Genomic DNA, 13,192 nt, shown 5'->3' with positions numbered 1-13,192 from the left:
ATTATCAATCATTTAAAACAACATCTTATCACAATATAAAATTGAGTAAATTACATTGATTCCTAAAGTTTTATGAGATTGATAAAATTCCCTTATCTTTTTATCCTATATTAACCACTTAAATGTTTCAAAATTTATATATATTTGAAAGAAATGTCAGTCTATTATTTTCATATTATATATATATATATATATATATATATATATATATATATATATATATATATATATATATATATATTGTATTCACTAGGACTTTTAAATATTTTTTATTTTTTTTGTGAGATTTTTTTTCTTCCTTTTACACCTTTTTGATGGAAGGATTTTTTTTTTCTTTGAGGGTCTCATTTAACTACAACAAATTAATGTATTAGTGATAAAATTTTCACAACTAATGATAATTTTAGTCATTAATACTAGTAGCATCATTAAAATTTTAATGACAATTTTAAAAAACTAAATGTAAATTGTTTTGTCATTGCTAAGTTTTTGTGTAGTAATTTAACATTTAGATTTATGAAGATCCTATTACAACTTTATGGATGTTATTCTCTTTTAAGGAAGCTTTTTCTATATATATAAATTAACAATATAATATTATTTTTTAATAGAAATTAGTTATTAATAAGTACAGAATGACACAAATTGGATATGATATAGGAATTCCGCTCTAACAATTAAATTAATAAAATCACACAATAAATAATTAGTTTAGTTGCTGTCGATTTTTTAGGACAAAAAGGTACTAAAAACGAACGAAACATTTTAGATGAACTAAAAACAACCTTTTAAAATTTTAGAGGGACCAAAATATATATTTTATCTATTTTTTTAATATAAGTGAATTGGACGGCTGATCCAATAAATAAGATTTTAAAAGTCGCCATTAATTGATGGAACGAAGAAAGAAAAATGGACTGAAACGTGGAAGAGAAAATATATGTATATGTGACATGGTTTTTGTATGACTGACATCGACAGAAACGTAAAAGAGAAAATACATATGACACTGTTTTTGTATGACGAAATGAATATCATACGTTCAACTTCAATATCAAATCGAGTGCTATTTTTCTATATTTTATTTTAGGGTTTAATACAATTTCCTAATATATATGCCAAACTTTGATCCTCAAAAGAATTAGATTGAGGGGGATGAAAGTTCAGCTATTTAAAAATGCAAGTACGAATAATATATTAATGGTGTTTTAAAAGTTTTTTTTTAATAAAAAAAGGTGTTTTAAAAGTGAGAGATAAAAACAAAAGATCATCAATTTTAGAAGGATAAAAGACACCATTATGTCATTAACCACTTTTACTGAGATAAAAACTTTGATTTTGCATGCCCTCTACCACACGCTCAACATGATGGATTACTTTATCCTGTGAATTACTTCTTCGTCAACCAACATTCATTCTATAAGCTTAGAGTAATGCAAAGTAGGTCACTAATCCTGATGATTTTCAATCCATGCACTTCAGGCTATTGTGTCTTCTTTGATTCTAATCTTGCTTGATAGTGTTCTAAGATGCAACCTCTCGTTGCTCAATTAATCCAACACTAAGGATGAGTACTGTAGTATATATAACACAGTGTTATAGAATTACCATGCATTCAATCTCTTCTCACTAAACGTGGGATTCCCTTCACGTACTACATCTACTATTTACTGTGACAAAAATCTCAGTGTCATATCCTTGTCGTCTCACAATTTGGTTTTGCACTCTTATACCAAACATATGGAATTCGACATTCATTTTTGTTCGTAACAAAGTGATTTCTAATAAGGCTCTTATGATTTGTCATGTTCCAACAGATGTACTAACTATAAGCCTTTGTCCTCTACACAATTTTATCATTTCAAATCCAAACCCAAGGTGCATGCCCTTTCTGCAGCTACGTTGAGATTTACATGTAGTGTTATTTTTAAAACTTTTTTTTGTCAGACATATTGTTTTCTTTGATTAATTTTTTAAATTAGATATTTTAGATTTGTTAATTTTGTATTCTTGTTTGGAGGACAATTATTTTAGTAATTTAAAAAAATTCCACATTTTTACTACAAAATTTTAATTGAAAATACAATAATACATTACTTTCATGAAGATATTGTTTTAATATATAAAAAATAAATTGACAATTAAAAAATATATGGATAAATCCGTTAGTTTATTATTATATTTATATATCATTTTAATACTTGTGTAAAAAAAAACATAATTCGTGCGAGTACACAAGTAAACATACTAGTTTGATAAAATTAAACAGTATCTATGAAGAATAATTTATTACTTAAGTAAAATGTTGAATTCGTTGCTACGAAGAGTTGCAACTATGTATCTTCAAAAACTATGTCTATCTTTATATTTGCTTGTAGGAAGTTAATATATTACTTAAAGTCTTTTGTGGTTGAAACTATTTTCCATTTTGACGTAAGCATAACCTATCATGCACAACCTATTTTAAATATATATAGTAAGACCTCGCCCACATATATAAGACCCAAAAAACAAAAAAGAATTCCTATATAGATAAACAATAGCTATATATTATATATCAGTTATATATATATATATATATATATATATATATATATATATATATATACGTGGATTTTTCGAATTTGGCGTGCAAAACAATTAGCACGCCTAAATCACACGTAAGAGACATACTGGAAAGAATTGATACTTTCATATATTAAGCAGCTTCTGCGAAGCTAAGCTGGTAGAAGTCCTGTGCTGCACCTACGAACAAGCAAAAAGAGATCTAGAAACGTAGATTGCCTTTGTGAAAGAAGATAAGAGGGTAAATTAAGTTTTTAGTTTCTAAATTTTTATTTAACTAGTAAGGATTTTTCAATTTTTTCATTAAAGTTTTTACTCACTAAGTTTTTATTTAACTAATCACGGTTTCTAAATTTTTAGAAATTTGATTAAGTTCCTAAACAAAAGGTGGAATTCATTATGTTCATTTATTTAATGAGATTTTAAGAATTAAAAATAGAATTTTAAAATTTTAACTACTAAAAATCTTAAGGAAAAGATTTGAAAAATCTTGACCAGTTAAACAAAAATTTAAAAATTAAAAATTTTAATAAAAAAAAGTTAAAGAATCTTGATAAATCAAATAAAAATCTAAGGACCAAAAATTGAATTTCTAAAATTTCCAGGGGTTAAAAATTAAAAGCTTAGTTAGGACAAGATAATAAGATGACAATGCATAATTAGTAGGGGTGAGAATAGGTCAGGTTAGGCTTTAAAAGACCTGAGTCTAGTCTACGATGAATTTTTGAGGCTTGAGCTTGGTCTATAGTCTATCAAAGGTTTTTATTTTAGCTCGGTCTGGTCTTTTTAAAAACTTAGTATGGTCCTGATAGTCTTTTTAAAAGCCTTGTTCACATTAAATCTTTAATATTCTTTTGTTCCTCTGGAGTATAATAGGTAAGAAAGTTAAAGGAGAAGGAAATCTTAACAAGGAATATAAAGGGGCAATATGACTCACTTAAATTGTAATTAAAGTATGAAAGTTATGGAGGAGTAATGTTTAATCAAAGTCTACTAGTTTCAAAAAAAAATTAATTGTACCCAAAAAATAATATAAGTATATATACATATATATAGGTCGGGCTATCATGCTTATAAGATTTTTTAATAAGTCTAAGCTTTCTCTATTTAATTTAAAAGACTTTTAAAAAATTCTGAACCTAACATTTTAACTAAATAGGTTAGTACAGATAAGATTTTATATAGATTAGGTCGTAGGCCTTGTAAGTCAACCTGACATATTTTCACCCCTAATAACTAACTATAAGCTATGAATTTTGGTTCTTCTAGAAGATAACGAATAAATAAAATGATAAAACGGATTTGGAAGATTTAGTGTTTTTAGTTCTTAAAGAAAATTCTAAATTTCAGTTATTGTTCTAGACTTTTAACTCAATATTTTTTGTTTCTGTATTTTATCAAATATTGAAAATTAAATCTCCAAAGCATTTTTTATACAGAGACCAAATTTTAGGTATTTAAAAAATATAAAAACTGTAACTAATAATAATATTTTAAAATTATAAAGTAAAATTAAAAGTTAGAAAATTTTCAGAAATTAAAACACCAATATTCTCTTTTTCAAAATGTTCAAATGTGGCGGACGAATAACCGTAAAAGATTAGTTGTGTGGAGCAAGTTATGACTCACATCTAACACATCAAAGGTTCAAATTCTCATTTTGTCTTCTTCTGATTAGGTAAATATAAGTCTTTATTAACTACAAGTATTTTGAGTCTGAAAATTTTGTCTTCATTGGACTTCAACACCGCACGACCCTAAATTATTTAGTACAAAAAATGATAAATGTATATTTGAGAGATATTAACGTAAATGAACTCCAGGTGTGTTTGAAAACCCGGGAAGCAAAAATAGAAAAGGAATTAAAAAGAATATCTTATTAAATATAATTTTTTCTCAAGAAGGATATTATTCTCTCAATAAAATCTATTTCACACTGAATGACTGATTAGAATTCGAATTCTGAACTATAAGAAATAAAAGATAATTAACCTGTGTGGAATTATTTTGAGAGTTGGTTTCATCTATAATTTTGTGGAATTATTTTTTAAGAATTAATATTAAAATAATTAATTTTATAAAAAAAAAAAAGATGTTAATTGTATCAGAAAACAATATTTTAAAAGATTAAAAAATTATTTTTTCACATAAAATAGAATCACTATAAAATTTTAAATTTAGTTAGCATTTAAAAAAATCAAAGACTTTATGGAATAATTTTATATTATTCTTAAATCACACATAAGTGCTTATAAGACTTTTAAGATAATCTTTATAAAAGATAACAAATTATTTATTTTGTCGGTGTGTAGTTTTTTTTAGAAGTAACTATAGTTGTACCAATTTTTTTAAAAAAAATTATTTTTAAAAAATAAAAATATATTTACCAAACAAGATTAGTATTTAGTAGTACACAGCTTCATTTTTTGACCGGAATCCGGAAAGGCCATTCCTTATTCCACAAGTGGGCTTGGATCTGTTGGCCCACTTTTTGTTTGCAAATAGTCTCTAGGCTTTTGCTGTATCCACTTCCCTTTTTTGCTGAGTATATTTCTATTTTTTCCTAATATTATTATCATATATATACCCTTTATAGTCATAGCATTTATACATAATTATTAGTTTAGAATATAATTTTTGGAATAATTGTTTGTTTTTAACATTTCATAAAATACTTTTCAAAACACAATTTTATTTTTAACATTCTCTTTACATTGTGTTCTGAGAAAGTACTTTTTGGAACAATTTTTTTCTCAACATTTTGGAAAGCATTTTTTGGAACACAAAATAGTATTTCAGATAGTTTTATAATAGTGAAGCAATTAAAGTGGCAAAAACATTAATTGATATTGGTTTTTTAATCTGAACAACTAAGAGGCACTCTCCAATAACAGCTTGAACAAATTTAAGACCCAGTGGTAGATTGTTGCATATATAAAATGAAAGACATTAATGTTGTTATGTGGGTGAAGAAAAATAAAACAAGAGATCGAGCAAGAGATAACTAATGGAAGACTAGAGCAAGAGATCAAAGGGAGTGAAATAGACGAGGGAATTTGATGGAATAGAGGGAGAATTAATGTGTTGTTGCTATGAAAGAGAGAGTATATTTTTACGCTGAAAGGAGAGTGTGTAAGAAAGAGAAGAAAGTTTAAAAGAGGAAGACTATTTAAATAATTTAATGATATTTAATGCAGTATTTAATAAGAAGGTTATTTTTTATAACAATTATTTTAAAAGTTGGATGATCTTTATTAGTTTGAGAATAAAAAAAAATTTAGACAAGCATTATATGAAAATTATATTAATATTTCAATTAGAATAATGTGATCAAAATTTCTCAAATTCAGCCAAAATTAAATAGTTATTATCATGCACGCATAAAATATATTTTTCAATTTTTTTATTGAACAGCAAAATATGTATTATGTTAGCCGAGTTTCTACTGTGCTTCTATTAATTTGAGGGGTTTTGGTATTGTTGATTTTTCAATCAATAGTAATTAAGTTACATTATTTTGATATTTAATGATTTCAATTTAATTCCTGTATAATTAAAATATTTTTAAAAAAAATATGTTCTTTTGGTCTAAACATTTAAAGTGCGTTCAATTATCAATTTTCATGAGAAATACCTTTTAATATGTTGTTGCTCCCACACAAATAAAAGTTTGTAACTAGCTGCAGTACAAACATCACTCATTGTCACTGCACTTATTGTTCATCTAAGAAGTGGCAGTTAGTGAAGCATTGAAAAAGGAAATATTTTGACTCACACCCTTCATTCTTGAATCCATGAATCGAATCACAGAATTTCCAATGGTCAACGATTTTCTCCAGACATCCCTCACTAAAGATCTCCTCTTTCTTGTTCATGACCGTCACCTTCTTCTACTTCGGCAACCACTAGTCCCATGGCTACCAATAGTTCGTATTCTTCACTCAACGATCTAATCCATACCCCAATTGAAACCCAAAATGTGTGTATGTTTGTTGCTAAGGGTTTTGGTTTGAACTGGAATGTGGATATGTTTATTGCGAATCAAGATGTTTTCGTTATGTGAGATTAAAAAGTTCAATTTTTTAAAAAATATTTTCAATTTTTAATTATACATGGACTAAATTAAAATACATAATAAAATTATCATTAAAAATCAAAATAATGATATAATAATATAGTTTGATTACTATTAGTTGAAAAATTAATAATATCAAATTTTCTCAAATTAACGGAAACACCATAAAACCTCTTATTATATTAAATAGTAACTAATTAGTTCAAGGACCTGTACAAGTAGTACAGCCAAGTAATTACATCCAAAAACATAGGAGTAAATCCTATATGTGTGTCCACAAACTGTACATGCTGTTACAAAAAATATAGTAGCTGCATCAGAAAGCCAGACACTGTAGAGGGTTCATGGACCAAAATATATTTTTCAATATATGAACTATGAAGGGGATATTGAATTTTAGTATGCACTTCTTTTTTTGTTTCTATGTTACCTTTCCATTGTTATTGATGCATTGTAACTTTATACTTTTAAAGTTGTTGTAAGAGTTTGATTTTTTTTTCTTTGAATATAAAAAAATACTCAATTACTGTCTTAGTTTTTAAATCTAGAATATATGTTTTGTAGTTATTGAAATTTAAAAATACTTTTTTTAGTCTCTAAATTTTAAAAATTACATTTGTTAATTCCAGACATAATAAATTGATATTTTGTAATGATTTTTAATTATCTTAAATTAATTTTTATTTTTTAATTACTTGAATTTGCATTTGAAAACTACAACAAAAAAAAGACTAAAAACTCGTTAAAAAGTATCAATTTATTATGTCAAAGATTAAAAGAAGTAATTTTTTAAAATTCAAGAACTAAAAAAATATTTTCAAATTTTAGGTACTTAAAAAAGCATACCCCAAATTCACGAATAAAACCGTAATTAAGCCTATAAAAAACTGCATATTCTCCTATTTAAGTGTTCTATATGAAGTACTGTTATATAAAAAAACTGCATATTCTCCTATTTAACCGTAATTAAGCCTATACAAAAACTGCATATTCACGGCTAATTAAATTGATTGCTCTCATTTTTCTCATCTTAATAAAAAAAGTTAAATAAAAAGGAGAGAATTTGTTTTTACGCATGTAGAAAAATAAAATGAATGCCTATATTTCAAAGAATGGCTGAATATCCAACTTTTGTTTAAGTTGTTCTGAAATCTGGATTATATTTATCCCCTACGCAAAAGCATTGAGATGACATGCCTAAAACACACAAAAGAAATAACCCTTTTTCTGGTGCGACTTACTGGAAAAGAATTGGTGCTTTTACTTCGCAGCTTGGGCAAGACTTTGGGAGGTTAATTAGGCTGCTCAGATTCTTCTTAAGCATCGCAGAACAAGAAGAAGGAATAACGTACAGTGTCTTGTAAAGCAAGATAACTTTAGTCTTAAGATAGTTTGAATTTTTTAGATTTCTAGAAGAAAAACAATAAATTGGACGTTTTCTTGAAACAAATGCACGATGGTTTGTGTTTGGGTGATCTTAACGTATACAATTTGTACGTATTTGATCAACAGCATGTTCGTTTAGGCCTTTTGTAACCACAAATGAGTCCCTTTTTATATTTGTGTTTTCAATGTTTTTAATAAAAAAATTGTTTTGCTCCGTCATGTGGACCCTTACTACATAATATATCCAATCAAGTAAATTAGCGTTTAGCCAAAGGGTAGACTGTATAAAGTTAAATTTTGTATAAAATCATTATATAAATATGTCAACTTATATAATAGATAATTTTATTAAATATTTAAAATTCAATAAAATAAATTTTCAACTTTCAACTACTAACTAACTTTTAAGATTTCAGTTAAAATTTTAACTTTAAGCAAATATTTAAGTTTGCTGAAATCACTTTTAAAAAATAATTATTCTTTTTCGTCTGCAAAATATATATATATATATATATATATATATATATATATATATATTTCAGCTATTTTATCAAACATAGCCTTTTTTTCATGTATATATTGTATTAATAATGGTACCAGAGGTACCTACAGGCTACTGCAGTTACAAGGTAACAGATCCCAGAGAATAGTGTATCTCCTAGCCCTTCCAAGTTGTAAGCGTTGGACTGGTTAGTGATTATTTTTTGACATCCAGGGACCAAAAATAAAGTATCACCCCCATGAAAGAGGACAAGTATCAGGCATAATATTGCCATCTGTCAAAAATTTCTATACCCACCCACCTATGGAAATAAATGATCCTATTAATTACAAAAGAAATTAGGGATGAGAATTGCAGCATTGGATGGGATCATTAATGCACCACGGCCAAGGAAAAGGAATCTAATGGAGAGGGAAGCAGCTCACACGAATCCACCAACCAACAAGTGACCAATTTTCAAAGGTAATAACGATTAATTGGTTAATATTAGGGGTGTGAAAAAAATCTGTTTGAATTGAATTTGATTATAATCGAACTTAAATTGAATTGATTTTTTTTCAAATTAGTTAAAGAAAATAAAGAGTGTACTATTTTATCAAATCAATTCAATTAATCGAATTGTTTTTATGAGATTAGTTCAATTAACTGAAGTGATTTTCATTTAAAAAAATTAGTTCAAAAATCAATTTAAAATTAATTTGACTCTTAAAATCAATTTAAACTCGAATCAATTTAAAACTAATTAAAAACTAGTTTGGTTTAAAATCAATTTTTCAAAACTAGATTGATTTTAAACTGATTTTCAAACTAATTTGAGTATTTTAATAAAATCGAATGGGTTAAAATAATTTAAAATTAATTCAATTTTATTTTTTTACCGAATTAATTTTTATACAGTCCTAATTAATATCAAAGGCATGTTGCCTGCATGCCAACATATGCTATTAATCGCAAGCCCCATGGAGGAAAGCATCTCAATGAGGCCACGCACCACCCGGACCAGCCTATAACCTCAACAGACCTCGAATACAAACTCCAAAAAATAACTATAAGTTTTGCTTCTTTTATATTTTAATAGAACTGGTTTCTGTATAATTAGTTTCAAGAATAGTCTAATGTGTAGTAAGGTCTACGGTAATTTGGTTCCATGAAATTGTTATTAGCTAATTTGTTAAAACATTTTTTTAGTATTTATTAACAAATTTTTAATATCGCCAAAATCAATTCAAATTAAATCATAAAGATTGGATTGACTTGATTTAAATTTCACATTACATTCAAATTGAATCCAATCACACTTATTCTTTTATGTTTGGTTAGAATAATTTTTAAGCCAAAAATTAAACTGAAATGCACTGCAAACATCTCTTAAGTACTTATAGAAAATTTAAAAATAAAACGTAATGATACTTGTTAAGACTCTAATTAAAGGGTCTGAGAAAGCTGGACTTTGTGGATTGCCACGTGTAAGTGGCGATACCTTCGGCCTTTGAGACCCATAGTGATCTAAATACTATGTTTTGGCATTGTATAGTCTAATTACGGGTTGTTTTTAGTTGATCTCCGCTTGAAAGAAAAAAAAATGATTTGTATGTGTGTACATTATTGTTCTCATGCATACATGTGCATGTGTCAAGTTATTGGTGATGAACATACATTTTATTGTTTGACAAGTGTGGAAAAGATAATGAAGGTTAATTGTTGGTAAACCTAGGTTTATGCATGCATTATCCTTGTGTCATTGTATTAGAAACCCTTGTACACACGTGCATCTTGATCAGAGTTCAATGTGTCCTTTGAATAATTATGGCATGTGCCATGCATTTGAACAGAGGGTGATATGGATATAGAGATTACTATTGTCAGTATTGTCCTTATATAAGGAAAAAAATGATTTAATTTAATTAAAAAAAATTAGTTAAGCACATTTAATTATATTAATTTTAGTAAAAAATAATAATTTTTTTAATTTATTATTCAATATAACTTAATATCATAAATAAAGAAAAATTATTAAAACTTACACCACAAAAATTAAAATATATTTTTCATTTTTATAAAATATTCAGAACTCGTATTTAATTCTTGTAAAAAAAATTATTTCTTTTTTATCTTCACACAATTAAAATGTGATTTTGTAGTCTGAAACTAAGTTTTGATGAATTCAAACCTAAATATATTTTTATAATTTAAATTTTAAATTTCTTTACGTTAAAAATAAGACAAATATTTTAGGAATTTTAGGGCGTTTTAGTTAATTGTGGAGACTTTCATAAATCACCACACATCATAAATCACAGGGAAAAGAAAAAAAGAAAAAAAAAAGGAACAATAAAAGGTGAAGATTTTGCTGACGCAAGGCAATGGGTATTCTGGGTTCACTTGGGCCTACTTGTCAAACTAGAAGAAAAAACAGAGAAAGAGAGAGGAAGCGTCTTCATTCAAAACGAAATATGCTGACCATAGGTTTAGCGTAGTCAACGCAACCAGACATCACCCATTATGCATCGTGGCAGAATTGAACTGCTCATTTACCTACTAATCAATTTTGACCAATACAAATACTTAGTCTCTACGGATTCGTACGTTCCAACGTTGCACTATATATAAAGAGAATTTCCTTAACATGATCACATCCCATCCTACAAATTACAACTGAAGATCAACATCTCCCACTACAAAGTTGATACTCTCATTCAGAAGTCAGGAAAATGATTGAGAACATACTTCTGAATTTGCAGCTTTTAGCACCTTTCTTCCTCTTATTCATCTTCCCAGTGCTTCTGTTCTTCTTTTTCTCGTCTTCAGGTTCCAAAAAGAAAGAGGCAAGCATAACCACCATCCCAAAGCCATACCCACTTATTGGTCACTACTTAGACCTCAAAGGCGTCGGTAACCGCCGTATCCAGTGGCTATCCGATATCGTCAAAATCTCACCGGCCGCCACTTTCACCCTCCACCGCCCCTTGGGCAGCCGCCAAGTCATCACCGGCAACCCCGCCACCGTAGAGCACATTCTCAAGACCCGTTTCTCCAACTATATAAAGGGCTCCATCTTTATTAACAACCTCTCCGATTTCCTCGGCACCGGAATCTTCAACGCCGACGGCAACACTTGGAAGTTTCAGAGGCAAGTCGCCAGCCACGAATTCAACACTAAGTCTCTCCGCAAATTCGTCGAACACGTGGTTGATGTCGAACTCTCCGACCGTCTCGTCCCCGTCCTCGCTTCAGCAGCACAACAAGACCAAACCCTCGATTTCCAAGACATCCTCCAACGTTTCGCGTTCGACAACATCTGCAAAATCGCGTTCGGGTATGACGCCGAGTACCTGACGCCGTCAACTGAACAGAGTAAGTTCGCAGTAGCGTACGAAGAAGCGACGGAGATCAGCAGCAAACGGTTCCGCGAGCCGTTACCGTTAGTGTGGAAAATCAAGAGATTGCTTAACATAGGTTCGGAAAAGAGACTAAGAATAGCGGTGAAAGAAGTGCGCGATTTCGCGAAGAAGATAGTGAGAGAGAAGAAAAAGGAGCTGAAGGAGAAGGAATCTCTTGAACAGGTTGACATGCTATCGCGGTTCTTAAGTTCGGGGCACTCCGACGAGGACTTCGTCACTGACATAGTTATAAGCTTCATATTGGCGGGGAAGGATACCACGTCAGCTGCGCTGATGTGGTTTTTCTGGCTACTATCGAAGAACCCGGGCGTGGAGAAGGAGGTTTTGAAGGAGATAATGGAGAAACCAGAGACTCCGGCGTACGATGAAGTGAAGGACATGGTTTACATCCATGCAGCGTTGTGTGAGAGCATGAGGCTCTACCCTCCGGTGTCGATGGACTCGAAGGAAGCAGTGGACGACGACGTTTTGCCGGATGGGACGGTGGTGAAGAAAGGGACGTTGGTGACGTATCACGTGTATGCGATGGGGAGGATGGAGAGTATTTGGGGCGAGGATTGGGCGGAGTTTAAGCCAGAAAGATGGTTGGAGAAGGTTGAAACGGGAAAGTGGAAGTTTGTGGGAAGGGATTCGTTCACTTATCCGGTGTTTCAGGCTGGTCCCAGGATTTGTTTGGGGAAGGAAATGGCATTTATGCAGATGAAGAGGTTGGTGGCTGGGATTCTGAGGCGCTTCACGGTGGTTCCGGCAATGGCTAAAGGGGTGGAGCCTCACTACTTTGCCTTCTTGACCTCCCAGATGGAAGGTGGATTCCCCGTCAAGATCATCGACAGGGAAGCTTCATGTTGAAACCAAACATATTTTTATTACTCCAGTCATTCTACGAACGATTTTCTTAAAATTTAGATGCTACTATGTTAGACTTGTGCGCTGTACTTGTTCCATCAAGAGAGTGCGTTGTGGTTGTTTGTAGTATTTTTTTCTAATATTAATTATTTAAAGTTTAAAGTCACTGTTAATAAATCTATATTAGTTAGATTACTATTTAATGATGGCGACGAGAAGAATAGGAAGGACTGAAGGAGAGCCTGTGTCTGTTGAAATGAAACTGAAGCATCTATGAATTTATTATAGCTGGAACAGAGTGCAGATAAAAATATAAAATATATTTCAATACGTGGAAACTGATTTAGGCAAGGAACCTGCGCTAAAGTTTAGAGAAAAAATAAAAATTTAGTTAAAAGGTGTAAGAAAAAAAATGTC

General features: G+C 29.7%; 1 protein-coding gene across 1 annotated transcript; it reads left to right on the top strand.

Annotated features, from left to right (window-relative positions):
- The first annotated feature begins 11,134 nt into the window (after positions 1-11,134).
- Positions 11,135-12,978, top strand: LOC114400819 (cytochrome P450 94A1-like). Its single transcript, XM_028363460.1, has one exon. It carries the CDS (start codon positions 11,240-11,242, stop codon positions 12,776-12,778), a length of 1,539 nt encoding a protein of 512 aa, XP_028219261.1. The 5' UTR covers positions 11,135-11,239; the 3' UTR covers positions 12,779-12,978.
- Positions 12,979-13,192: the final 214 nt, after the last annotated feature.

Source organism: Glycine soja, chromosome 19 (genome assembly GCF_004193775.1).
Source record: "Glycine soja cultivar W05 chromosome 19, ASM419377v2, whole genome shotgun sequence".
Classification (NCBI taxonomy): Eukaryota; Viridiplantae; Streptophyta; class Magnoliopsida; order Fabales; family Fabaceae; genus Glycine; species Glycine soja.
The sequence above is the reverse complement of the archived record's forward strand: the minus strand, read 5'-3'. Positions and strand labels throughout refer to the sequence as shown.

Excerpts from the sequence above, each read along its gene's own strand:
- LOC114400819 (XM_028363460.1), top strand. The coding sequence starts at position 11,240 with ATGATTGAGAACATACTTCTGAATTTGCAGCTTTTAGCACCTTTCTTC.